The 27528-nt window shown below is 40.1% G+C and overlaps 1 protein-coding gene across 15 annotated transcripts in view; it reads left to right on the plus strand.

The window, feature by feature from the left end:
* Positions 1–27528, plus strand: part of PKP4 (plakophilin 4) — a 197601-nt gene that overhangs the window by 94898 nt on the left and 75175 nt on the right. For 13 of the 15 annotated variants that reach the window (XM_080927762.1, XM_080927769.1, XM_080927773.1 and 10 more), the window contains one exon: positions 17335–17447. The exons of the other annotated variants lie outside the window; for them this stretch is intronic. In XM_080927762.1, coding sequence (XP_080783888.1) covers positions 17335–17447 — 113 coding nt within the window. The remainder of the gene's footprint in view (positions 1–17334; positions 17448–27528) is intronic. 15 annotated transcript variants of the gene reach the window in all.

The raw sequence follows: 27528 nt of genomic DNA on the forward strand, positions 1-27528 counted from the left end.
GATGGTCTGTGGCAGTGTTTACCAACCTGTGAGTTATGACTCCTTTGGCAAACCTCTATCTCCAAAAGTATTTATTTGTAATTCATAACAGTAACAATTACAGTTAAAATGAAATAGCAATAAAAGTAATTTTGTGGTCAGGGGTCACCACAACACAAGGAACTATATTATTGAAAGGTTGTGAACCACTTGTCTATGACTGTTGGAGAGAGCATTGTCAGGCTCATGTGATGATTTTACTTAAACTATGTGTATCTATGTGTATATTTTTATACTGACTAATGTATATAATAGGCTAGTAGTGTGGTTCCTTATGACCTTTCCAGACACCTTCACTTGTTTTACCCTCCCATTCTTATACTCTATTTGTTTCCACTTCCCTTTCTCCTTTCTCCCTCCCTATCTTTCCCTATGTACAAAGAAGTATTAATTTTTGAACAGAAATTCTGGACAAATGAACTTTAAGAATTTTGTGCTAAGTAAAATAAGCTAGTAACTAATGGTGACTTTTTAAAAAGAGATTTGTTTTTATGTGAATGGACACCTTGCCTATATGTGTGCCCATGTATCCGTGTCTGTGTGTGTGTGTGTGTGCGTGCTCGGGCGCGTTGTCTGGGTGTTTTTCCTGTGTGTGTACCTGTACACCCCATGTCATAGAATCAGTCACATCCTCAGGCCTAGCATTAGGAACAGTTATTAGCCACTGTATGCATGCTGGGAATCAAACCTCTAGAAGAGCAGCCAGTACTCAACTAATGGCTCATCTCTCCAGCCTCTGGCAAATACTTTATTTTCACGTATATGAGCTACTTCAAGTATTCGGTTTTGCATAAAAGAGAAAAATGACAAAATGGTGGTTCCCTGTTATTAAGGTGTGGGGAATATAGAATTATTTTTAATGAAAATGTAGTTTCAATCTGAGAACATTAAGTTCTAGAGATGGTTAATAGTAAGGTTTATAACAATTTTATTCTCATAAACAATTTATGAAATAACATTAATTACAATCAAACAGTGAGCCAAACAGCATCTCTGTAAAGAATGCCTTTATTAAATTATCTAATGGAGCACCAAGAGAAATATGTACAGTGGAATCTATTAAATCAGTCCATTTTAACGGCATATATTTGTAAGTAAGGCATTTATTACTATAATAGATTCCATGCCCTTTATGATAAAGAATATCTCAAAATATTCATTATTGGGTCCAAAATATACAAGTAGCAAAATTGGGGTCACTTGTGGTTTTAAGGTGCAAATGACTCTTGCTGTACTTTATTTATAAATCTTTAATTTTTGTTGCATATATTCACTGTACATGGTACTATGTCATGTAAAGACATTCCCATGTAAGTAGATATTACACACTGAGCACACACACCCTCCCTTCCCTCACTTCTTTCTTCTTCAGTCCTCTTGGCTGCCCTACACAGTTTCATGTCTTAGGTGCATTTAATGTACCTTTATGATATCCAGAAATCCTAAGGGAGAGCATGGTATTTGTCTCCTTGAGACTGACTTAATTTGCTTAATATTTATTTCCAGTTGTATGCATTTTCCTGTAAATGATGGGACTCTGTTCTTTATGGATAAAAGAATCCTGTTGTAGTTACATACTATGTTTTCATTATCTATTCTTCTGTCCTTCGAAATCAAGGTTCATTCCAACACGTGGCTATCTTGAGGCAACATTGATCTGCTAAGTGTCTTTTGATGTGTCAACTTGATGACCTTTGGTTCAGTCAATACCCATAAGAGGTTTTGCTGGGACGTATGGTACAACTAGTTCTAGTGGGAGTTTTATTTGCTTGGCTGGTCTATTGGTTGTGTTTTGTTTGTTTTGGTTTTGACTTTTATGGACTTCCACACTGATTTCCATAATGGCTGGACTAATTCATTTGTTAGGTGTTTCTTAATGACAGTAATTCTGAGTGGATGACATGACAACGGCATGCTTTGTTATTTGCATGTCTCTGATGTCTACTAAGGTTGAACATACTTTTATATATTTATTGGCCATTTCCATTCCATCATCTCAGAAGCTGGGTTGGTTGACTTCTCATTCTATTCTTTAAATTCTTATATAGTGTGGGTGTTACTCTTTTATCAGGTTTATAGCTGGTAACAGTTTTTTCTCCTATATCTCTTCACTTCATTAACTATATCCTTTTTAGAACAGAATCTAAATTTTTTTCCTTCTTGTCAGTTGATCAGCTGACCACCAATTCTCAATTTCCTTCTTGTCAAAGGATCAATAGATCCTTCTTGTCAATTATTAGCACTACTCTCTGAACAACTGGAGCCCTTAAATTTCTTAGGGCTAGAAATATGGTGTAGTGGTTAAGAATACATACTCTTCTTGAAGAGGGCCCAAGTTCCCAGTATCCACATCTGGTATCTTACAACCTTAGCTCAACTTCCAGAGGATCGGAAGCCTCTGGTTTCCATAGGACCTGCACTCATGGACACCTATCCATATACTGATAAACATATATGTGTGTTATTAAAATAAAATCAATCTTAAAAGTTTTCCTATGCCTATAATTATTTTCCCTACTTTTTACTCAAGCAACTTCAGTTTCATGGCTTACATTAAGATCTTGGCAGTTGGTGTTTGTATAGGATGAGAGTTTGAGATTTTTCTGATTTTTCTAATATACATACTTGTTACTATAAACTTCACTCTTAGAACTGATTTCATTGTATAGCATGTGTTGATAGATTGTGATTTCTTTTTCATTTGATGCTAAGATTTTGTTTTTCATTTTGATTTTCTTTCTGTGCTGTTTTATCATTTGGTATTATGTTGGTCAGTCTCCATGAGCTTGGTTGTTTTTCCCTAGTTTAACTGGCTGGTGATGTCTTGTTTTATTGCCCTGTGGTCCAATAGCATACACCAAACATTTGTCACTTCTAATTTGGGTTTAGACGCATGTTTTGACAGACATTAGAACAGTGATTGTATTCGTTTCTTAGATCATTTGTTTGGAGAACCTTTTCCAACCCTTTCACTATAAGACAACATCTGTCGTCGGTGAAATGAATTTCTTAGAGACAACAAATCAATGGATCCTGTACCTTTATCCAATCTGCTACTTGGTGCCTTTTGATTGGGTTGGGTTTTATTATTTGATTTTTTTTAATTCATGTTCAGTATTTTCTTATTCTTCAGTGCCTAAACTATAGTTCTGGTGTGTTGTGTATTTACCCATCTCTTCCATCCATAGGGTTTCATTAGATATCCTCCTCTATGAAGCTCCTTTAGCATTCATCAATTTCTTCAGTTTATTTCTATCATGGAAAGGTTTCTCTTTCTCTTATAGTTACCACTTTGTTTGGCTGGATGAGTATCTTGTGTGGCATTTGTCTTTCAGAGCTTGAAATATGCTTTGGCTTTAGAAGTAACAGTTAAGGGGCTGGAGAAATGAGACGTTGGCAGATATTTGACATCCTCTTCATATCTCTGCCCAGTGCGTTCAAGTGTACATACACTTGTTACACACACACACACACACACACACACACACACACACACACACACACACACACATGAATTTAAACTAGTCTCTCTTTGTTCAATTTACTTAGTATTTTGACTACAGTAAAATGGGTAGAAATGGAGGTAAGACTGGTTTGTATTGGGTTGATACAAGGAAAGGTAAGAAAGACAAAGTAACGAAGCAGTGGAAACATCTTAGCTGAAGGCCGCTGGAATGGAAACAGAACAGGGAGACCTACAGTCAGGTGACCCAGAAGACAGCAGCTTTCAGGAGACTAAGACACAGAAATCCACAGCTAAGCTAGGCTGTGTGCCTTGTGAAAACCTATCAAAAACCAATACAGAAAAAGAGGGTTGTAGGAGAATGACAGACCAGGAGCACAAGACTATATAAGATAACAGGACAGAGCTGGCCTGCTAAATTGATATTTTTATCAAATAAGGAGTTACCAAATAAGATCTGGGTGGAGACACTGAGTCTAAATGTTGTCTCTTATTGCTGGTTGTAACTTCGAATTTCTCCACATTCCTCTTCAGTTTCACTTACGCCTGCTACACCCCTGAGCTGTACTGTGCCAGGTCAAGTCACAGATGCCAGTCCTATTAGGTGCCCCTTCAGAAATCACATTCTTGGTACTAGCCATCCATTCGAGCAGACCTTGGAGCAGTCCTCAGAGGCTAGGATTGCAAATGCTATTCTGTCTCTGAAGATCCTTTGTAAAGTGCCAACCCATCAGGTAACCAGTCCATCCTGGATTGGCTCATAGATGCTGAAATGGGCCACTTCCAGGTTGTAGATGCTGCCCTTGTCCATGCACAGTCTTCTGGTGTTGGGTATGTCATTAGACACTGGCATCTAGGTTTTCCTCCAGTCTTTGTCTCCAGTCAGGTTTCTGCCTTTCTAAACCTTACAGTTTGATTCCAAGTTTACCCCCTTCAGTCTAGACGCATTCAGCATAGAGACTTCATGGCCCTTGCTCTGATATTTCTAGACTGTGGATCATTGAAAATCTGGCACCACCTAATTGCTCACCCAAAAGTTATCTTTCAAAATGCTCCACTCACTGCCGAGGGGATTTAATTTGTTTGTTTGTTTGTTTATATTTATGTAATCTCTCTTAAAAGTGTCCACTACTGTAAATTCAGTGACAGTTTTCTGAGCTTCTCCATCTTAAGTGTGGTTCCAGTCATTTCTCTAAGTAGGACAAGGGAATTCCCTTCACTTGACAATGCTCTAGGATAGACTCTGTTTTTTTTTTTTTTTTTTTTTTTTTTTTTTTTTTTTTTTCTTGTTCTGCCTTTAAATTGATCTGTTTTCCTTTGCTGTTAGACTGGAGTTTTTCAGGTGTCAGCTCGCCTCTCCTGCCACTGTTACCAGCTTTCTCTGGTCTATTCCCTGGAGACTCTACCATTATGCCTGCTTGTCATCTAGTGTCTTGGATACCATCTTTTGATTTTGTTGCTTATATAGATATTTTTAAAATGCAATGTAAAGAAAAAACACAAAGAACTATAGAGTATAATCACTGTACAAATATCCAGTTTATTTCTTCAAATATTAAAAGAAATGTTCCCCAACCAGTCTTCTTAATATGTACATGAAGAAAATGTTTTATTCATATTCAACCATATGTAAAATTATTTAAATGTTCCTTGGCTTTCATTGAATCCCTGCGTGGGCTTCCTTCAGTCCTTACTGTTGTGTGGATTGTGTATTTGGGCAGTGTGTGTTTACCAGTCTTTGTTGATGTCTGTTAGGTTATCTCCAGTTTTATGTGAGTGCTTGGCTTTGCGCTCTTTTTGAAGTCCATAAGCACCTCAACACCTAGAGTGATGATGGGGTGGGGGTCTGGGGTTTTCTTTTGTGTTGTTGAGCTGACTCATCAAGGTTCCCATCCAGTCGAGTACCTCTCTGTACCCTCAGAATTTTACCATGTGTGTTGTTAGCTGTGGGAACATGCTACTGCTGGTACAGGAATCCACGCTGAGCTTTGAAAAAAGGAAAAATGACCACTTGTTCTTTGTATGAGAATCAGTTTTCCTGGAATTGGGATGCATCTCAAACAAGATCTGTTCTAGGAAATGCAAAGAATGCTCCTTTGTATTGTTAGCCTGATCACTTTGTTATTTTTGTCTTTATGAACTAAGACTTTAATTTTAAAGGAGCCAAATGCTAACTGTAGTGAGTAAAACAGATGCAGTAATATGAAAATCTGAATAATGTCTTCTCCCCCTTCTCAGTCCTGCCCTCGAGAGCTACCAGTAGTGATATATGAGTTCCCTCTAACGGTGGCCTCTGTGCCCAAATAAACCTAATCAGTTTTGGAGTCTTTGATTTGTGTTGGAGTCAGCTCTTCATCTGGCTCTTGAAAAAAAAAAAAATGATATGTAATGGTTCCTGTGAGCTCAGAAATAACTGTTAACGTCATTGGGGTTACTGATTGCATTGTGTGCGACTGTGTGAGGTGCTGTAGCTGGGGCGCTGGCACGCGCTGTGCATGGGCATTGTTGCCAACAGTGCCGTAGTTGCTGCTGTGTGTATTGATGCCACCCCCACAGACTAGGGGCTGAAAAGTGGGTCGTTGGCTCAGTAGAAATGTGGGCTTGGTTGTTTTGTTCAGTTCTGCTGTATCAGGTTAATCTCCTGAAGATTTTTAGCAAACTCAGAAGCTTGTTCAGGTGCTTTGCTCCCTGGCCCCACTTCAGCCCTGGATGGAACCACACTTTAAACTGTTCGCTGATGTCATGAAAAATGGTATCACATTGTTATTTTATTTCTTCTTACTAATGAATTTGAGCAGTCTTCTCAATAGTTAATTAACATTTACTTGAGTTTACCTGCCTGCTATACCCTGTCTTTTGTCTCCCCTTGTTCACTGACCCTCTCTCTTCCTCTGCTTCTTTCTCTCCACCTTGGACTTCTTTTATGGGACTGGATGTGGAGCCCCAGGTCATATACCTGCAGTGCTGGCCAAGTGCCCCCCCCCCCAACCACATCTAGCCCTTATTTGACTACCAGTGTGAGCTCCTAGCTGTAGAGGTGGTTTTAAGGGGTCTATCTTTTCCCTTATAATTTTGAGGTACTTTATGATTTTTGGCTTTCTTTTTTAAGAAGGTTTTAAAAATGCTCTAGGTCATCTTTTTATCTGCTTTTCTTTCGGATACTTGCCAAGCTCCTTCCATGTATGTGTGTATGGGCCCTGCACTGCAGTGGCCCGTGTTCTCAGTATGCCCCTAGTCTTTTTCCCACTCTGTAGTTGACCCTGTGTATACAAGGCATCTGGTGCCTTACTTCTCAGTAAGTTCTAGGATTTTATTTGATTTGAGAAGAAGGCTTTGAAATAATAAAGTTAATTACAGTTCTAAATATAACCTTAAGGAGCAGAAAATGAAACCAGTTCAGATTTTCAGCTTTCTGTAAGGAAAGAGCAAGAATGTTGAGTTCACACCCCACCTTTTCACACCGGAATCCTGAATCCTTTCCCAAGTTGCTTAGTGTACCTCTTCTGCCCCTCAGCTGTGTGACTCAAAGCTGGCTTGTGTTTTTAAGAACTTCAGAAAACTGAGAGCCAAAGAGATGACTCAGTGGATATCATGAGTTCAGCCCCTGGAATTGATGTATACAAAGCCACTAGGTAGCATGTGTTTGTAATCCTAGTCTCCTGTGGCTCGAAGGGAGGTGGAGACAGGAGTATCAGCCAAAGTGATCAAGGAATATCTCAACTAGGTTGAAATAGAGAACCAACATTCAGAAATCGTCCTTTGATCTAGATGTGTGATATAACATGCACACATGTGAATTACTGACACATGTGGAATGCCTAACCCACAATCAGACCGGTTCAGCAGCATCCAGCATTATTCGTGTTGTGTTTAAAAAAAAAAAAGATTTATGACTGCAGATTGCACCCAAGCCAAACATAAGCAAATAAATTTCTTCATAAATATCATACATACAAGATGAAAAGAGTATCTAGTATGCTAATTTTGAGAGTCAGACAAATAAATTAGTCTGAAAATTAACATATCATCTTTTCAAATTTGCCACTTGTAAGAATTTTTTTTTTCTATACTGCTAGCCATGTAGACCTAACACACATGGAAAAAAACAAATATTTATCTGTGGGATAGGATTGTAGGGGACTAATCTCGGGAGTTAGGGAACTACCAGTAGTTACTGGCCAACTACTTTATCAAATAAATAGGGAACATACAGACATTCTGTAAGGGCCGTGAAAGATTAAGTTGTATCTTTTCAATGTATGTAGGCAGCAAGCAACAAGGAGCAAGTTGTAACAAGGAATTTTAATATAAATGTATGCAGTAAATTAATGCAGCAGCTGTTTTTCTTTATCCTAGCTAGTTCCCTAATAATGACACAGAGAAACCAAGATTTATTTGCAACTTAAAAGCACAATAACTAGGCTTTATAATTCTATTCTAATCCTCTGATCTCATCTGGCTACCTCCCAGCCAAGACCCCTGAGCTTCAGATGTGCTCTCCACTGGTGTCTCTCCACACTCCTTCTTCCTAGCAGATCCCCTCCTCCTCCTCCTCCTCCTCCTCCCCCACCCCACACTATCTTTTCCCCTCCTTTCCCTCCACTGTCTGGCAGAAGTCCCACCCTATTCTTTATTTTAGTTATTGGCTTTTCCAGCTTTTATTGACAAGGCAGAGAAGTTTACACAAACTTGAGATGAGATTCTTAACTTAAGCTTTAAGTGCCTGGGACAGAGAAATCAGCATTTGAATAATACAAGGGTAAACTTTAAACAGCGCACAATAACATTGTGCCTGAAAGACTCAGAGGAGAAAACACTAGTTTAGAAGAAAGTCGGAGTGATGTCAAGGCTGAAGTGGCATCATTCTGCCTGTAGTTACACTGTGCTTGAACCTAAGTCATCAGTTCAGATATGGCCTGACTCCCATCACGGCATGTCCTTGAAGGGGAACTGGCTGTACAGCCATGGGTAGAACACTCTTAATCATGTTTCTGAGGAAGCCAAGGTAAGCTTTAAACGTTTAGAAATGAATGATACTGTTGATGAAGTTACATAAATTAGATGAAATATTAACAAGACTATGATTCCCCCCCCACAAGTCATTTCTTTCATCTTGAGCTCAATAACAGGACTCTAACTGGCTAAACTGTGGCTGGCCTGCAACTCACTATATCACCAGGCTGGTCTCAAACTCATAGAGATCAGCCTGTCTCTGGATCCCTAGTGCCAGGATTAAAGGTGTCTATCACAATATCTGGTACATCATGTATCTTAACAATTCCCAAATACATATGCAGTAGAAGTCAATGGAGGTTACTGTTGTTATTACTGTTCTTTATACTTTCTTAATAATATCTAAACAACATAGATATTTAAATAAAAGAACAATATGCATTAGACATCAATGCTACCAAATCACTACTCTATTGGAAGATAGTCATCAGTTGTCAGGTTACCCTGGCTCCGAGTACTCAATGTCCTCTTATCCCATTGCCTCAGTGTTTGTTTAACAACAGGACTTCCCAAATATGAAGAATCTTAACCATTCTGGGAAAGCCTCAATTACTAAAAGATTTAAATAGAGTTGCTGGTTTTGTGTGCACACAGACACTTTTTATATAGCAAGTACACACCTTTTAGAGGGAAAGCTAAATGAATGTGAGAAGGCATTGCTTGACAGAATCTCCAGACTGCTAAACCAGGTTTCAGCAGTGACTGGCAAAGGATGTGGAACTGGCCTAAGAGGAGGGGATCGGATGCTTTAAGGATGCTTTAAAGACATAAATGTAATAGGTAGATGAGGGGACAGTGAATAGCACCTCTGGAACTAGGGACAATGCCCAGCACCTCTTAAACTATGCACTCAATAGCAAATCCACAAAACCTCATCTCTGAGATTCCTGACAGCTAATTTGTTACCGGCTGATGAAGTGTTGGCAACTAAAGTCCAGCCCCACTTCTGCCCCTTTCTCTGTGATTTCAGTTAGAAGCAGGACATAGTTTGGTATTCTTTTTGTCCAACTTGGTTTTGTTGCCTTTTTAAAGAGATGAATTTTAAATGCTTTAAGGGCCTCAAAAAGGATCACCCATAAGATACTGTCCAGGCCTTTATATAAAATATCTACAAATAAATAAATTTAAAAAAATTTGCTATCAATTTATTGCATGTATTACATAAAATGGTGAATGAAATGTTCAGTTCTGTCTTGAATTAGTGAGTTGAACGGATGCCATGGCCAGACTCTTGTGAGCTGGAGAGAGGACAGTAGGCGTTCACAGGAGAGTGGGACAAATACTGAAGAGCCTTGAGTTACAATACAGGAGATCATGAACAGTCTCATATAGGTGCCTACGCCTCGCTGCCAAGGGAATATCTGTTCATGTCCTGGGGCACACTGATGGTTTCTACTTGAGAAAGACAATGTTAGTTTTTCAATTCTTTTGATGTATTTCCTTTTACCAGAGGAAACTAGTTAATAGAATGAGGATAGGTATTATGTACCTATTAATTAGTTAATTATATCTCTGTAATTAATTAGTACTGATTGAGGGCCTACTACACAGAGATTAAATAAACTATGATTGACATTTTGGACACTGGATCACCTCTATTGTATTGGCTGAATTCTTGAGACTGAAAAATCCAAGGACTGTTTGTAAATATGGGTGCTTTGGTTTTCACATAGACTAGAAAATAATATTCAGACTCAATACAATGAATGTTTGCAAATAAAGCTGTTTGGGCAAATGAGTATACTGTGTGACAGATACCGCAACTTCCATGATGAGATATTGTTTTTTATTTTTTGTGTTTTTTTAAGGGGGTTGTAAGGGTGACAGTATATATAAACAGACAGGATGATGAGTGGGATGGAGGTACATGATGTAATACAAAAAATCAAAAAAACTTTTTTTTTTTTTAAAAAATTATATTTTACCGTTCTCAGTGGTTTTGGTGGGGTAGTACTTGAGATCCACCAAGGGGCCTTCTGTCAGCTGGTGAACTGGGTTTAAAAACGCTTCTCTGTGCCTCCCTCAAGACCTACAAAGATAGAGCATCTCTAATTCATTTGTCTTTTGAATATAGAAAAGATGGGGATACCTTCTTGAAATATGTCATCAGAATAAGACATCTTGCCTGGTGCCTTGAATCTTAAAAGTCTAATTAGGACCCAGGCTATTAATGACTTCAGTGCCTGAGGTGGTACTGGATTGTTAAAGGCAGACAGTGTAAAACATCATTAGTGAAAAGCTAGTATAGGTCACAAGAGAAGGAAACAGACTGAGAAACCCTGAGGTCAGGGTGCTGTGTCTTCAGATGAGAATAATTTCAGTATTAAATTTGGAGAAATATTAAGGGAAAAAAAAAAAGAGAGAGGAACAGGATCCTTAAGGAAGCCAGAGGGCCTGGAATGGGGGAGCCCTGGACAGGGCCACTCACTCCACCAAACCTGGAAAAAAGCTGACAGTGGCCTTGAATGTGAAACCAGGGAAAGGGGAGATTTCATTGGTTGCTGAACAGCAGGGCCTGCTGCTCTTTCTTCTCCACTGTCAGTGCCACTGCCTAGTAACTATTACAGCTTCCCCTGGGGTCAAGAGGCAGACAGCTAGAAGCACATGGCAGGGATGCCGGTGAGCGGATGAGGCGAATGGCTCTTGCCTCAAAGCACACTGCACCTCCACACATAAATGGGGAGTGTATGTCCTTTACCAGTAGGGGAAGGAAGAGATTGTAAGAGGGAGTGTTTACAGGTCTGCTGAGTGGACGATTATGTAACGTGCTGGAGATGAGGAATACTATGAACAGTTTATGCTAATAAGTAGAGCCTGTAAGGAGCCAAGAGAACACCCTTCCTTCTGGAAGACACCTCGGTGTCGGGTGTGGAGGAGTGCATAGTCTGTACAAGAGAGGGTTGTAGGCAAAGAAGTATTTTTAGGAAAGAACTACATAGCAGTTAAAGCCTGCTGAGTATTCTTAGTAACGAGAGGTGGGGAATATTCTGGGTAAGAGATGAACAGCTTGTAAAGTAAGTTTGTAATGCAGAGTAAGATTCCTTCCACGGGGCACAGTTGGGAAGGGTCAGGAGATGCTGCATTGTGACGGTCGGAGAGGGTTTAATGAGGGTGAGAGGGTGGGCGTCCACAGGAGGTGAGGTGTGCCCTGATTTCAGGACCAACACTGGAGTCTTTGAAGCAGAGAGCCAGGATGCAGCTCTTTCTGCCTGTCAAAGGAGATAGGAGTGGAGGAAGGCATGGTAACCTCATACGCAGAGAAGTGCATGGAATCCCTAGTGTTTCTGTTTCAAAGAAACAAGGAAACCATTTTCAGGAAGAAAAGAGAGAACTCAAACCTGGGAGTTTAGGCAAAGGTATAAACCTAAGGAGGAAGGAAAACAGATTCCAGGCTACATGAACTTTCAAGAACAGATGGACATATTAAAAAGAAAATAAAAGTAGGAATCTCAGAAATAGAAAATAAATTTTTTGGGGGGACAAACTCAGTGTATGAACTAAAACCTAAGAAAGGCACTGATGATTTAAAACTGAGGAATTCTTCATAGCTATGCCTTAGAAAACTAAAGAGAGAATGTGGGAGATGGGAAGAAGTAACCATAGTGTATACCCAACATGTGAACTTTTTTTTTTCACCTGAACGGAGTAAACAGGCTGAAAAAAAGCCTTTACTTTGCATTGCTGAGCTGAGCCAAAGAAAGCAGGTCAGATCTCAGAAGTCAAGACTGAAGGATGTATCCTCACCTGAGCAGCAAAGCTGCCATTCCCCTCCCTAGAGGTGGGGACTGAGGCTTGAATATGAGATGTCCCTGCTGCTCTTGCATTGAGGGCTTGGTTCCCCTGATGGACGCTATTTTGGGAGGTTCTGGAAGCTTGGGGCAGAACCTAATAGGAAGTAGATCTTTACTATCCTTAAGGGTACCCCATCCCTGACCCCTCTCCTGTCTCTCTCTGCATTCTGGCTGCCATGATAGGAACCATTGTGTTCGCTGTGCTCCTCTCCGCCATGATGGACTGGCTGATGTCTGAAGCCCTGAGCTTGTCACTGCCTGCTGTCTGCATTTGAGGGCTACTCTGCATGGAGAGTTCTGGTCTAGGGCTAGAGCTCTGCAGAACTCCAGTAGTACCACGGGTCAACAAGACACCAGTTTCCCATAGAAGACAGGCAACTATAAAACAAAATTTTCTCCCACAAAAATTCATGCTTGAAAAATTTGAAAAGTTAAATGGCCAGTAAACCTAGGAAGGATATGTTGATTCTGTCGAAATGCAAACTAAAGCATGGGCCAGGCAGGCTGCCGCAGAGGAGGGGAGACCTAGCCCAGTGCAGTGAGTGTGGGCACTGGGACTCTGTATCTGCTCTGGAGGATATGGCTCGTGTATACTAGATTATACAAGAACGTTTGTTTCACAGAATGCTTACAATTGAATAAGCAATTAGAAACAACTCTTGAGTCCATCATGATGAGAACATAGATAAGTGCTATTACCATAAAATGGGATATTATTGATCAGTGAAAATTGAGCAAGTGCTACCCATACTAATACTGATAACTTAGAATCTTAACTACACTGAATGCAATCTGAGAACAAACTAAATGTAAATATAAATAAGCAATAACATAAAATATTCATGAGAATAATATACATCAGATCCAAGGTACTGATGTTTTCTACAAAGGGATGAGAGGAAAAAGTGGGATCCAGAAAGAAACCAGGGCTATTGATCAATGTGTAAAAGAAAGCAGCACAAGACCAGCCGAGGCAGGGCTTGTGGAGAGAGCTTTCTGTGCAGAGAGTATCAGACCAGTGCCTGTACAGAGGTAAGGGACAGCAGGATTGGCAGGAAGGGTATCAACCTTAGTGACTGACAGTCTTATTAGCCAGGCCCAAAAGGGAGCTTCCCTAAGCCCAGCCTTTCCAGGGCTTCCTCTGTCAGCAGCTAGGGGAGGCCTAACCAAGGGTGTGCCTGTGAAAGAGGGTTGGTTCTTGGTACTTTGGTAGCTCCTGAGTGAGCTAGGGCAGTCAACCCTTCTGCTTGAACTGGGCAAGCCTATCCACCATAAGTACTGATAACACAGCATACTTTCTGTTGTCTTGATTGATGCTCCCTCCTCACTGTCTTTATCAAGTATTTATGACTGAAATGAAGTTAAAAGGAAGAGTGGTCACACAGATAACCTTCAAAGCATATTGGTACCATCTCTTCATAAGGTTGTGCCTTTTGCTGGACTCTGAGGATAGTCACATGCTATCACCAGAAGTTCTTTTCTGTCTCTTTAATGAGTGTTTAGAAAGCATTAGATGTGGTTTTATATGACTGTATAATGCCACCTTCCTCCTCAAAGAGGGCAATAGGAACAGAATTATCAAATGCTTATAACCTGCTTGCCCATCTGGGGGCCAATCACATATTATGCTAGATTTATAGCCTATAGAAATACTTGTCCTCATGCCCAGAGTTATTAGGTAACAGTTGCATGCAGACACATGCTTTCCAGCTTCCTGATCCTCTGCCTTCGACACCGTGAAGCCGTCTGCTAACGAGTAGTGAGGACACATAGGAGGGTGGCTTTGATAAATTCGTGAGTGGAATTTATCACGAATACAGTACATATCAGCTGTATGGACTCTGGGAGTGGTAGAGATATGATATAAACATTGTTCATTAGGATGTTAAAGTAACTGCCCAACGATCTTACATGCCTCCACAGAGTTCCAGCATGGATTCATTGGTCTCTGGGCACTCCACACCTGTGGCGGTGCATCAGCAAGTGACACACAGATGATGCTCCTAATTACACAGAAAAGGAGTTCATTTCATGCTTATTCATGGCGTTTCTCACTTGTGATAAAAGACTGGAGAGAAAAGCTTGAGTCCTAGCTTCCATGATAGTTTACAAACTTGCCCAGAAACTTGGTCAGATAGTGTTGGTGCAGCCCCAGGGCTTAGCACACAGCCTGCTTGGAGGTGGCTTCTTTGTAAAGAACATGACCTTGAGACCTGACTCAGGAAGTACTGCACGTAGGATCGAGGGAAAGAAGCAGCCTCCTGGTTCCTGGAACTGGTGAGCATGTGAGGCACTGTCTGGCCTGGCACCATCACCTGCCTCTGACTGTAAGTGTAAAATTGTGAGGAACTTGTCTTGTTCCTAACTCCAAGTGCAAATTTCTTCTACAGTTCCTTGAAAGGTTGTTTCAGAGGTCCATAGAAGATGCCACAAGACAGTTTAGACATCTACCATGATAGGATTTTTTTTTCTATTAAAAAATATCTTTTTTTTCATGCCTGTGTTCTTATTTGAATTCTTGCTCCAGTGTGGTAACTTGGATGGACCTAAATGGAAAAGCATGCCAGCCCTCAATTCCTGTTTGTTACTGAGAACAGGGTACAAAAGCAATGTTACAGATATTTGGGAATCCAGGAATAGTCTCTTCCTGGACTAGATTGCTACAAATGTCCAGTGTGGTGGAGGGAAGGTGTATCTAATAAATAGCAGAGTAAGATATCTGAAGAAATAGACATCATCAAGAAATCCCCCAAACAAAAATAGCTGGAATGTGAGGCAGGCATGATGCTCATCCTTCAGGTTCTTAGCCTGGTACTGGACAGCATAGTGTGGACCCGCCTGGTCCTCACTGCCACATTACTACAGCAAAGAAACCCGTGAATAGTTAACATGTAGCCCACAGGATGGGAAAAGAACTTTACTCGCCACATGTCAGACAAGTGGCTAGTCAATGCCCAGAATTTACAAAGAATAGTAGAAATTAAATACCAAGAAAATCAAATGCCAGTCATCAAATAGGCAAATTAACTGAATAGACCGTTATTAAAATCACAGATGGGTAGTTACTATCTTTAACAGTATTCAGCATCCCTAACCATCAGAGAGATGCAAAGTAAGGCATATAAGATACTGCCTCACTCTCATCAAAATGGCTATCATCAATAAATCTGACTGCAAAAGTTTGAGAGAATGTTCCCTATCCAATGTTGGTGGCTGTGCAAATTAATACAGCCATCGTAGAAACCAGTCTGGAGATTTCTCAAAAGGAAAAAAAAAACAAAAAGCTAAAAATAAAACTACTGTGTGATCCAGCTGGGTGTCTATCCAGAGAACTCCACATGCCACAAAATAGATATTTGCACCCCATTGCTCTTTTATTAACAATATCAAAGAATTAAGAATCAACCTAGTTGTCCATCAACAGATGAATGGATAATGAAAATTTTATATATTTTATATATATATTATATATATTACATGTAAATGTATAAACATGTATTACTCTGCAGGAAAATGGGTGAACTCAGACTATATAATATGAAGCAAGGTCACACAATTACAGAAAGAACAGCATGTTCTCTCATGCAGTAAATGGACAATAATACATGAATATTTAAATACCTACATGTGCATATAATATGTGAATAAAGAAAACAAAAGCTAAATGTGAGAGGATGCAGAAGTGTTGAAAGCCTGTAATAGCTACAAGTTAAAAAATATTATTAAGGATAATTGTCTTTATACTTATAATTCTGTTTTTTTTTTTTTTTGGTTTTTTTTTTGGTTTTTTTTTTTTTTTTTTTTTTTTTTGGTTTTCAATACTGAAAATATAAATTCTGATGTGATGCTCTAGCTTCTGTCCCAGTCGTATAGAAATCCATTGTGTTGTATTTAGACTTTAGATCTGGTTAACTTGGTGTGTGATATTTTTATTTATTTTCACGTTTTTATAATAATGGCTACAAAAATTAAAAATACAACTAACTATCCTAAGAATAGTCCATAGAATTTAAAAAGCCAATGCTGTCAAGTGGTTACTGCAGACCATCAGCCAACTTAAGTAAACTTTACAGTCGTAACTACTCCTTCAGTGTGCAGGTCCCTGCTGTTTTGAACCAGCAGTCCTTGTCAGATTAAACTGCTTACCGCTGGACAGACATGTAGGCAGATGCTGTGGTGCACAGGACCATGATGTATTTTTGCAGATATTGATTCTAACTTAAAGCTTTAGCAAGTGATGTGTCTAGTCTAATCTTTTGGTGTTTTATAAAACAATGTGCTCTCTGTTTGTCATTACCTATCAACCTAGCAGTAAGAGAACACAAGTACAGTATACGTACTTAATAATCAAGTTGGTTTGCATTTCTGATAGAAGATAAAGAATATTTCTCTAGCTAGCTTTTTCCACGTTTTAGAAACAAGTCAGAACAAATCAGAGTCCATGATATAACATATTCTTTTTATTTGTTTGCGACCATCTGCAAAGTAGCAACATAAATACACTGTAAATAGAGCAAACTTTTGTGGTTATGTTATAGGGTAAATATAGCCAGACACTTACCAATGGGTTCGACTATTTCCTCAGTGCAGTGACTTGTATCAGACTTGGTACCATGGTTCCCGTCCTGTCCCGGCATGTAGTCCAGAAGGAGAGATAAAAATCAGCCACTGAGGAGGAAGAGCTCAGGGTGATTGGTTCCTACGTAAACATCTGCACACCTTTACTTTAATGGAGCACTCTGCAAAAGTACTGCATAAAACTTTCAGTAGAATTAAAAGACAAAGAGGGCACGTTAGCATCTGCATGTTTTCAGTTCCAAACATTCGCTGATGGTCAAGTCTTCTCAACTCAGGCCCCCACATGTCCGCAGATGATTGTTCATAGCCTAGAACCCAAATTGCACAATGCCTCGCTGTAGCTTTATGTGATGGGTTTGTTCCTGTGTTTCCTGTGACAAAAATTAATTCTTATCTGCCTGAGCAGCCAACCTGGTCGCCTTATATGCCTTTTATTTCCTTGACTCACAGGAGCTTCAGTTTCAACGACTCACCCGAGAACTGGAAGTGGAAAGGCAGATTGTTGCCAGTCAGCTAGAAAGATGTAGGCTTGGAGCAGAATCGCCAAGCATCGCCAGCACCAGGTACAGGGCCAGTGGCTCTATCTTTATGCACCCAAATTACATGTCGTAGTAAGTGAGCAGGGCTGTGGCAACTGGTCCTGTAGCGTGCCGATTCTGTTAACTTCCATTCTGAACCAAAATGTGTGTTTAGTTGCCTTGTGAGAAGCTGCTGACAGCATTGATTACCCTTCAGTGCTGTGCTGGAGTGTTGGTCACAGCGTTGGTAAGCCTCCCGAAAGCCGACGCCTTGCATGCGTAGCGCTGATGGACACAGCACACTGAGTGGCTGTCTGTTTGGTAGAGCAAGTTGGCTGGTGCTTGGACAATATGGTGTAGACGTTTCAAACTAAGAAATATTTTTGAGTGGTATGGTTTAGTTGGCTTTTAGAAAGGCCTTCAATTTACTTTCAGTTTTTGTAAAATCTAGAAAACTGCTATATACATCAATTACTCTCCGAAATAATCCAAAGTGTTCAAATATGGTAAGTACAGACAGAAATAATCAAATATAGTAGTTACAAAATGAGCATTTAATTGGAGAAACCCATTTAATAACAATTTTTGGTTTTATTTAAATGGCCTCTTCTACTGTTTAAAGAGATCACTGTTGTATAAATTATTACCATACACTCCATGTGTTAAATCACTGCTTACCTGAAGATCTACTTATTGAAAATTACATGTTGCTACAAGCAGACATTATTTTTATCATTCGCATTTTTAAGCTTGGTTACGTGACCTACACACTGCACCGCAGTCTCATCAGCTATTTCTAAATACTGAATTATGGTCCTCAGTTTCATCTGTAGCTCATTGGAAGCAACATCTTTTTGCTGAATAAAATGCTACTTGTAGCTTCTTGTTTTTACCTAGTGATTGGTGGCATGTGTGTTTCAGCCTTGGGTGTTTGGCTGCCAGGAGCATACGTTAGAGTGACTAAGGCATCAAGCACATAAAAAAAGCATGTAATGTGCACTAGTAGGTAGTCATAGCTTTTTAAACATCTGGGAAGTCTTTGCTTTCCTTTTTAAAGTGTATGTCTGCTTATTTCCTGTGAGTCATTTGTGTGAGTGCTCGTGCGATGGTGCACACATGGAGGTCAGAACAGGAGACTCAAGGAGGTGGCTCTTCCCTCTGCCAGTGTGTCCCAGGGTCAAATTCAGGTCATCAGGCATGTGATAGGTATCTTTAACCTACTGAGCCGACTGGTTAGCCTAGACTTACTTTTATACAAATAAATACTTAAGACACAAGCCTTTTGGTAACAATTAAAATAGTTTACCAAAGGAACATTATAAAAGAAAAAATTATCTGTAATTTTATTCAATAGGTTTTTGAAGGTTATCAATATTTTTATCATTTAAAAGGAAATCTGCAAATCTAGGGATATAATGCTATGTGTGTTTATAAAAAGAATGAACCAGATGAATAGAAAAACAAAGTTTTAAAATTAGTCCCTCATGTGAAGGACTGGAAAGGACACCTGGGCCTGGCAATAGCTGACTCAGAAAAAACAGATTTATCCTATAAACTTCTAGAAATAATTTCCGTATCAATTATAAATATAATTGATATTTAGAGAAAATGGAAAAAAAAAGAGGGGAAGGGAAAGAACACAAAGCTGCCTTTGCCGGAGACAGGGGAGTTACTACACCCTATGGTAACCACTGGAGTTGTGCTTAATTTCCATTCAGGGACCAAGGAATGAAGGCCTGGGTTCGTAAAAGTTGGCACATTTGAATTTGATTATCTCATTAAGTTGTATCCTTGAAAGGGTTACACCATACTCATACAATGTGAGGATCTGGAGTTCTATTGTAACTGCCCACATCATTCAGGAATCTCCATCTCTGGAAGTGTCACCTCTAGAGACGAGTTCACAGTCAGATTCTATAAAACACAAACCCCACTGGGGTTTTCTCAGTGTGTTCACTTTCACAGAGATGTCCCCTTGTGATAGTCTCTTAGTGAGAGGTTCCCAAATGCATACACAAGAGTATATCACTGAGTGGGGGTGGGGTGGGGTCCAGTTTTAAATACTAAACGGTGTTACTGTGTTCTCATTTGGTAAAAGTTTGCATTGAAATATTCCTTAGAAAAACTTTAAGAGGCTTGCATGGTGGGGGAGTAGAAAGGATGCTCACTGAAACATTGTTAGCAAAAGTAAAACATCAATTGGAGTTAGTTTCTAAGTTCAAGATGGAAACTTGCATCCACTTTTTCAGCTCTAGAACACCATCTAGAAACATCTGGAACAGACCTGTGTACACTTGAGTTTGCATGTGCACTAGCCCTTCCCTCTGGTTCACACTCTTTCCACCTCCTCTCCACAGAGTTCCCCAAACCCTGATGAGAGGAGGAATTTGATGGAGACATCCTTTTGGGGACTAAGTATGCCAGGGTCTGCTTATTTGACTGTGGGTTCCTGTTGCAAGAGGAAACTTCTCTGATGATGCCTGAGCAAGGCACTGATCTATGAGTGCAGCAGACTGTTGTTAAATTGCTGCATTCCTTTAGCAGAAAAGTGGTATTTGGTTTTCCCCTGGGTCTCTGGCCTACCTACACTCAGGTTCTAGGCTACCCAAGCGGTGTTGGATGTGGGTTCCATCTCATAGACTGGGACTTAACTCAGACACTGGTTGGTTTCTTCCAAAAGCTTTATACTGCTATTCTACCAGCATATCTTGTAAGTTGGTCACTCTTGTAAATCACTGGATTTGTAGCTGGGACGGTGTTTACTTGGCTCCTTTAGAAGTGTACAGAGTACCTTCTAGTACCATAAATACTAGTCCATAGTGGTAAAAGCTCTAGGTAGGCATCGGTTTGCCTTCTCTGTGTTCTGTGAATTGTAGTGGTGTTGTCTTTAGCAGTGGTGCCTTGCCATCCATTTTTGGAAAGCTGGCAATAGCCTTGGTTGTTTTGGGGTTGACCTTTTTGGCCAACAACTCAATCATATGTATGTAACTAACCCATTCTTGGTACTGACTTCAGGTAGCACCTCACTAGGGCCTCTTTCAATCACATAGGTAATGCTGACCCTTGGTTGTGGGAAACCTCATTAGACACCCAAAGAATGTTGTCATGGAGGATGTAGAACAGAATCAGAATCTAGGCAGCCAGACAGAAATGTGTTAGAAAATCTTTAGAGTTACAACTAGAGACAGGGTTCTTTATCCTGTGAACTCACTCAAGTCTCATCTTAGGTTAGACCACCTTGTGTTCCTAAAGCTTTTCAGGCCTTTTCCAAGTTCCTTGAAGAAAATTGCTTCTCTGTGCCTATGTTATCTCACTGTGAGGCAGTGAAACCCAACCACTGCACACTGAGTGACTCAACCCAGCTTTGAGTTCCTCAGAGTGCTTTGTAAGTTCTTCTCTTGCTGACCTTAGTATTTTATTTGCCTTCCCCTCAACTTCAGGGTACCTTCCAGATTACCTACAAGTGCAGGAGGCACAGTTGCTCATCTGAGGCCATCATCACTGCACACCATTCAAAGATGATGTTAGAAAAGCGAGTAGTGGTGCTGTGTTGTGTCAGGTAGAGACACTACCCCAGCGTGCCTTGCTGCCCACTTTGGAATTAGAATGTAAAAATAAAAATAGAAGTTTGCTCTGAGATCAAGATCCCCTTTTCCATCAGCCTTTTGATTTGTTCAGCGGTGTCTGAAATAAAACCCCTGCTCAGATCCAGGAAACTGTTGGGGGTTTTGTCCAGTTTCATGCAGAATGTATTTAGTCAGAAAAATGGGCATTTTATAACCAGTTATATTCCTTGAAATTTTTGTTAGCAAGAGTATAATACTTTGTAAGACTAACTTTTTTTTCTTCTTAAAAAAAGCATCAAAAGAAAATAAAAAGTATATTTTATTGACTTAGTTGCCCGATGTCCGCCATCGCTGTCCTCACTGAATGAACCCTGTGGCCCCGTGAGCTCTGGCTCAGGCACTTGCACTGTGGTTCTAATAGTGAACATAGTTCCCTCTCACCGAGCTTTGCCTACAGCATGCCCTGCTGAGAACTTTAAAACAATCTCAAATGAAATGGTCAGATTTTCTATTAATCATCCCAGGAACGACCCAAACAAGGCAGTGAAAGCTAATGCTATATGACTTTCTATTTTTTTTTTTTTTCTTGCATTCCAACATATACAAGCTAGCCATATTGATGCGTTTATACTGCTCCTGACATGGACGTGGTGGTGTCTGTACGCAAAGATGATGTATGTTACTAAACATGGTCACTAAACCTTGGAAGGCCCTGAAAGTAGATGAAGGTACTTATTCTGAGTACAGTGTTAATATTTCATCTCATCCAAGGGCATTTGAAACATCTTTCAAAATACAGAAACTAAAAATAAAGTGTGAGGATTAGGGGAAAAGAGAGGTAAAATTTAGATGGATGAGATGGAGCCAAGATTAAAATAGAACAACAACAAAATATATATGTAGCATGCTTTGCGTTGCTGAGGTTGAGAGCCAGTTTTGCTCTGAGTGTCCTAGCAGCCATGTTGGAGACAGAAGCATATTCCTGTGCACAAGGTAGAAACAAACCTCAGCAATGACTGTCAAGGTGTTAGTGTGCACAAGATGCCAATGCACCAGGCTGCTCAGCAGATCCTCCCGTCCTGGGTGCCAAGACGACAGTGCTTTCTCCCATCACACTGAGAGAACTGTCGGACCCTCAGTGGTCTCTGCCAACGAATTGCAGAAACAAGCTCATAGGGCCATTTCTCGTGACTAAATGAAATATGGATAGATGAAATGGCTCTTTTGCTAAAAGCGATTCCCCTGGGGACCAATCCTGACTTCCAGCTTGGCTCAGGGTGATATTTAGCACATGTAGATAGATGAATTGCTTTCAGGTCGACTGAGCAGGCAGCCTGCCATGACTGTTTCTGTCTGCATAGGTTTTGAGAGTCATGTGGGGCGAGGGGCGCTGAGATGTGAGGTGTCCTTTGTTGCAGTTCACTGCACAGGTGTGTTATATGCACATTAATGACAAAAATGGCTTCAAGGAACCACTACACCATGCACAGCACAGGAGTCACACAGAAAATGTGTCCTGAAACTCCACTTCCAGATTTTGATGAACAAGAGCACAGTGACCGCTGAATTCGGGTCTAACCCATCAAGGTAACAGTAGAAAGACTTTGTACTGGCCACAGGAAAGTCGCCTGGACTCCATGCCCATCCAGTCACCATGGAACCTGCCTTCCTTTGTTCCCAGGAGCATGGAAAGGGTGGAGGGAAGAGGGTAGCCAGGCCGTATTCTCTCTCAATCTCAGCTTTATTGACTAGAGTTAATAATGGTCACCTTAGAAACACTTTAAAGTACAAGTTAAAAAGAAAAAGAAAAATCCATAATTCTGCCACAGAGATAACTACTATATTTAAAAGTCAGGTGTATTGAAATATAAATGGCAGCAAATCCACCCCTTTGTAGTACAGTTTTCTGGTTTCTAACTAACACAATTGGCACAGAATTGTATGGTCGCCTCCGCAGTCCACAGAGCATTTTCATCATCTGCCCCAAAATGAGACAACTACTTTTAAAAGCTTGCTACATTTCTTTCTGTTCAGATTTTTCTTTAAATAAAAGTAATTCCACACGAGTGGCCTTTGACCTTGTTCTTCCAGCTGCACTCTGATGTCCCCGGCTTATTAGCTGAACCACTTTTAATGGCCCCCACTTGTCCAAAAAGATTCCCTCAGAAGCGGTAGCTCAGAGCCCAGGGATGCTCATTTGGCAGCAGATGGAGAATACTGCAGCCTTCCAGTGGCAGGAGCACAGTGAGCAAAGAGGTGGCCAGGGAAACACTACACCCGACTAACTCGGCCCTTGGTGCACAGGGTATGGCCAGTGTTCATATCTCATTCGAGCAAGGAAATTACAGTAGCTGTTCATCTTGCTGGGTCACAAAACCTACAAGAATAAAAACTGCAGTAAGGGTAGAAATCAGTGAGTGGAAATACGAGGCTCAGGATTCCTGACTCTAAGGTTTAGTGCAGAGTTTGGAGGGTGGTAAGAGACTCAAGAACCTATTCTGCTGCCCCGAATCTCACCGTAGCTGCTGCCCCTGGGTTCTCAGTCACTTCCAGATAAGTTTTAGTTGAAGGAAGTGTGTGTCTCTGCCAGCTGGAGAAGATCTGTCTCTCATACTTTATCTTGTAAACATTTCAATTCATAAAGTACTCATTTTACATCAATATTGATATTTTTAAAAGGCTAATAGTTGCAGGCTTGATTTTTATTTTCACACGTGATGTCCAGATACTTAATCTTGTTTGGAAGCACAATGGTTTTTACTGGCTGCTGCTGCTGCTGCCGCCGCCGCCGTCTTAAAGCTTCTAGACAGAAAAAGTGTGTCCCTCTAACTGTGTAAAGAAGTGGGTAGGGGTAGCAGTCTTTATTAATAACATCGCACTCACCCCAAGATTCTGTCTCTCAGCTTAGTAAAGGCCTGGTCAAGTAGAACTCTTCGTGATTTCACAAAAGGTCATGGAGCCTTGACAGCCAGTCTTCTTATTGCCATTTAGAAAAAGAACTGTTAGTTTTTAATGAAAAGAGTTGATTCCCCAAGGCCACTGGGGCACTTGGAAAAGTTTCATGACCTTGCATTGTATAGGGTCATCTGGTGCCCGTCAGGCTGCTGGTGACACCATTAAAAATTCTAAAAATGTTCGGGGACTGACGGCAGCAGAGAAGGTCTATTCGTGATTCAGATCTTTATTCAATAAATCGTTTTTGAATTACTGTAAAATAAACTGCCTCAAATAATGCCTTTTTATAAAATAGTCTTGATAAAATTATCTGTTCTATGACACTTGTTACTTACTTAATTTACCACTTTAGACAGATATTTGATAGGGTTCTGTTCCTTTGACATTTATTTCTGGCTTCAGTAGCCAAAACTTGGGGGATTTTTATTTTCATTGTTAGATGATTGTTTTAATCAGATAATTTCATATAAAGTTCAAATTCTAATTTCCAAAGTACAGAGATCAGTGTGGGTTTTAGTACATTCGTAACAGTGTTCCCCAATTAGCATTCTTGCCTGGCGCTGACTCTGGCTTCTTCCTGTGTCTGTGACTCCATGCTGGATATTATATATTACACACACACACACACACACTCTCTCTCTCTGTTATACGTTTAGTCCTTTATAACTGACATCTTTCGCTTCATGCATTCAAGGTTTGTTCATTTTCTATATAGCATGCCTTTTATTTGTAAATAATATTGCATCATGTGGACACTGTTCTCCTTGACAACCATTATTGGCCGTCATGAGGAGTACCGCCCCTGAATGTTGGGGAAAGCCCAAGGTGTTCGTTTGCTACCATCCTTCTTGAGTTAGGGTACGGGTGAGCCCCAGGGAGGTTCTTCTGGTCTCCTTGCCTGCTTGAACCACCCCCACTCACTGTTCAGGCAGTCATCCCTTATTGCCGAGCTACCCGTCTAATCAGACTAAATAAAGACTTTCATATTTGAATGTAATTCGGAAATATTCTCTGGGATTTCCACAGTACTTATTTATCATGTAAACTACTAAGAGAAAACAGCTGACACTGAGTTGTTTTGGCTGAGCTCCTGTTATAAGCAATGGAGAGTTGCACACGGGAAGGGTAGAAATGAGTCTGCTGGCCTCTGCTCTTCCGAAGTCAGTGCTAGAGTGGCTAGCTCATCACCATGTTTCCAGAAGGCATTTTAACTACCGCTTCTCCTGCCGCTCAAGCTGCAAGAAGATTTGATCTGCAATGGCTAGTGTACACATTTGACTTAGACTCTGGGAGGCACAAGCCCAAGGGCATGAGACAGTATTCCTAGACACTTATTTTAACTAACAACACAACCAAGTAATGTTGGAATCGTTAGCCAAATATTTTTCATGAGAAATAAAATGTGTTATGAATTTAGAGCATTATACAGCAAAACATTCTAATTAGAGTGTAGAGCCATTCTAAAATATATTCACCACTTCTTAGACTAAGCACTGAAACATGTTAAATGGGGGATGTAGTTGTGAGGGCCGCATATACAGACTGTTTATAGTTAGCATCCTAATTTCAGATTATTTTAATACCTTTGATTAAATAAGAAAGCAGCCCAGCTGTATTAATTTTTTCTAATTAATAAAGAGTAAAATACCTTTTAAAAATTCAGAAGCCCATAAATGTAAAATACGGATTCCATGCCATTATCTAATTCAGGAAACTTTTAATGAAGCTAACATTATTTCATTTCTGCAGTTTTCATAGTTTATATTCTATAATTACTGGTCATAAATTATTTAACATTAATGAATTATTGAACCAAACTAATAATTACATTGTTAGCCTTGCCTCTGAATCATTAGGTTTTTTAAAAAGCTATCTGTATATATTTTTAAAGTGATACACACACACACACACACACACACATATATGTAGAGAGAGAGAGAGAGAGAGTGTCACTTTGAAATTGTCAGTGTTTGTAATATTTAAGAAACTCCAAAAATACCAAATCTAGAGATGTAGCAATTATGGATATTTAGACCCAGAATTCAAAATTACTGAAAAAAATTATATTGACTTTAATTTTTTATAAAAATATTAAATGCAAAATTCAGTTTCTTTGCTGCCCTCTTTCTGCCATAGCTACACTGGCATATCGCCTTTTTATGTACTTCATGCACTTTTTACAGAGTGCACATCATTCACGTAAATAACATTTCTGTTGCTTTTTAAATATGCACATTTGTGAGGATGAAGACATGGGTCAGTGGTTAAGAGTATTGACTGTTCTTCCAAAGGATCTGGTTTGGCTCTTAGCACACACAGGGTGAATCACAACCTTTGTACCTTCAGTTCCTTGTGATCCAAAACATCTTCTGGCCTCCACAGGCACCAGACACTCATGTGGTACCTAAACATGCATGCATCCAAAGCATCCTACACATAAAACTGATTATTTATATTCACAAGTATTCTATATCATTAGGCATTTTGCCTTTTCTTCCTGAGATATGAATATATGTAGATTTATATTTTTATACTGGTATATCATACTATTAAGCTACTCAACTATTCTCTGCTGAAGTTTAAAAGTAGTATAAAGTGAACATTTTAAACTAAGATAAACGTTCCTTTTACGGTTATCTCTAACATATAATATAGATTGTGCTTTATATTATGTTTGTATGTGTTCCAGTAATAATCACACCAGGCTAAATGGCATGTATCTGTCACCTTAGGCATACCATTCATTTGGGGAGATACTGAACATCATCTTTACTAGCCATTAAATAAAGAATTAGTTCCTGTTCATTAGTGATCTCCCCTCTTACCCCAACATCTGGATGCTGCTCTGTGTGGCACCGGGCCGCCCACCTGTCCCTACTTTTGGATAAACTTTAGCTTTGATATGTAAGTGAAAGCTGGTGTATCTGCCTTAGTTTACCTAACATCATAATCTCCAGAACCAAAATCTTCTTTAACCATGAGCATTTTTAATAGTGTGTTCTGTTTCACACGTGTGTGACTCTGGAACACCCTCTTAGAAAGTCACGTTTCTATATTTGTGCATTTATATTGTGTGGGGACGGTAAATGTGTGTGTGTCCAAGCATAGCTGTCCCAATGTGTGTCCAAGCATAGCTGTCGTCCCACATCGAAGGAGAATGTTCAGGAGTCAGGTGTTCCCTTCCATTCTTTGCATTGCAGAACTAAATGCACCTCCAGGCTAACCCAAATGTACTATTTTTTTTCCATTTTTAAAATTTATTTTATTTATTTACAATTCACCCATTTACCCCCACTCCTGATCCCCCTCCTACAGTTCCTCATCCCATTCTTCCTTCCTATTGTCTCAGAGAGGGTACTTCCCACTCAGCAGGCCTCCTGTTTCCTGGGGCCTCGAGTCTCTCAATGGCTAGGCATGTCTTCTCCCACCGAGGCCAAATCAGTCAGTCCTCTGCTGTATATGTGCCTAGGGCCTGGGACCACCCTGTGTCTGCTGTCTGGTAGATGGCTCAGTCTCTCTGGGTGCTCCCTGGGGTCTGGGTTAGTTGAGACACGTGGTCTTCTTATGGGCTCATTCTCCTCCTCAGCTTCTTCCAGCTTTTCTCT

Source organism: Micromys minutus, assembly GCF_963924665.1.
Source record: "Micromys minutus genome assembly, chromosome: 13".
Lineage (NCBI taxonomy): Eukaryota > Metazoa > Chordata > Mammalia > Rodentia > Muridae > Micromys > Micromys minutus.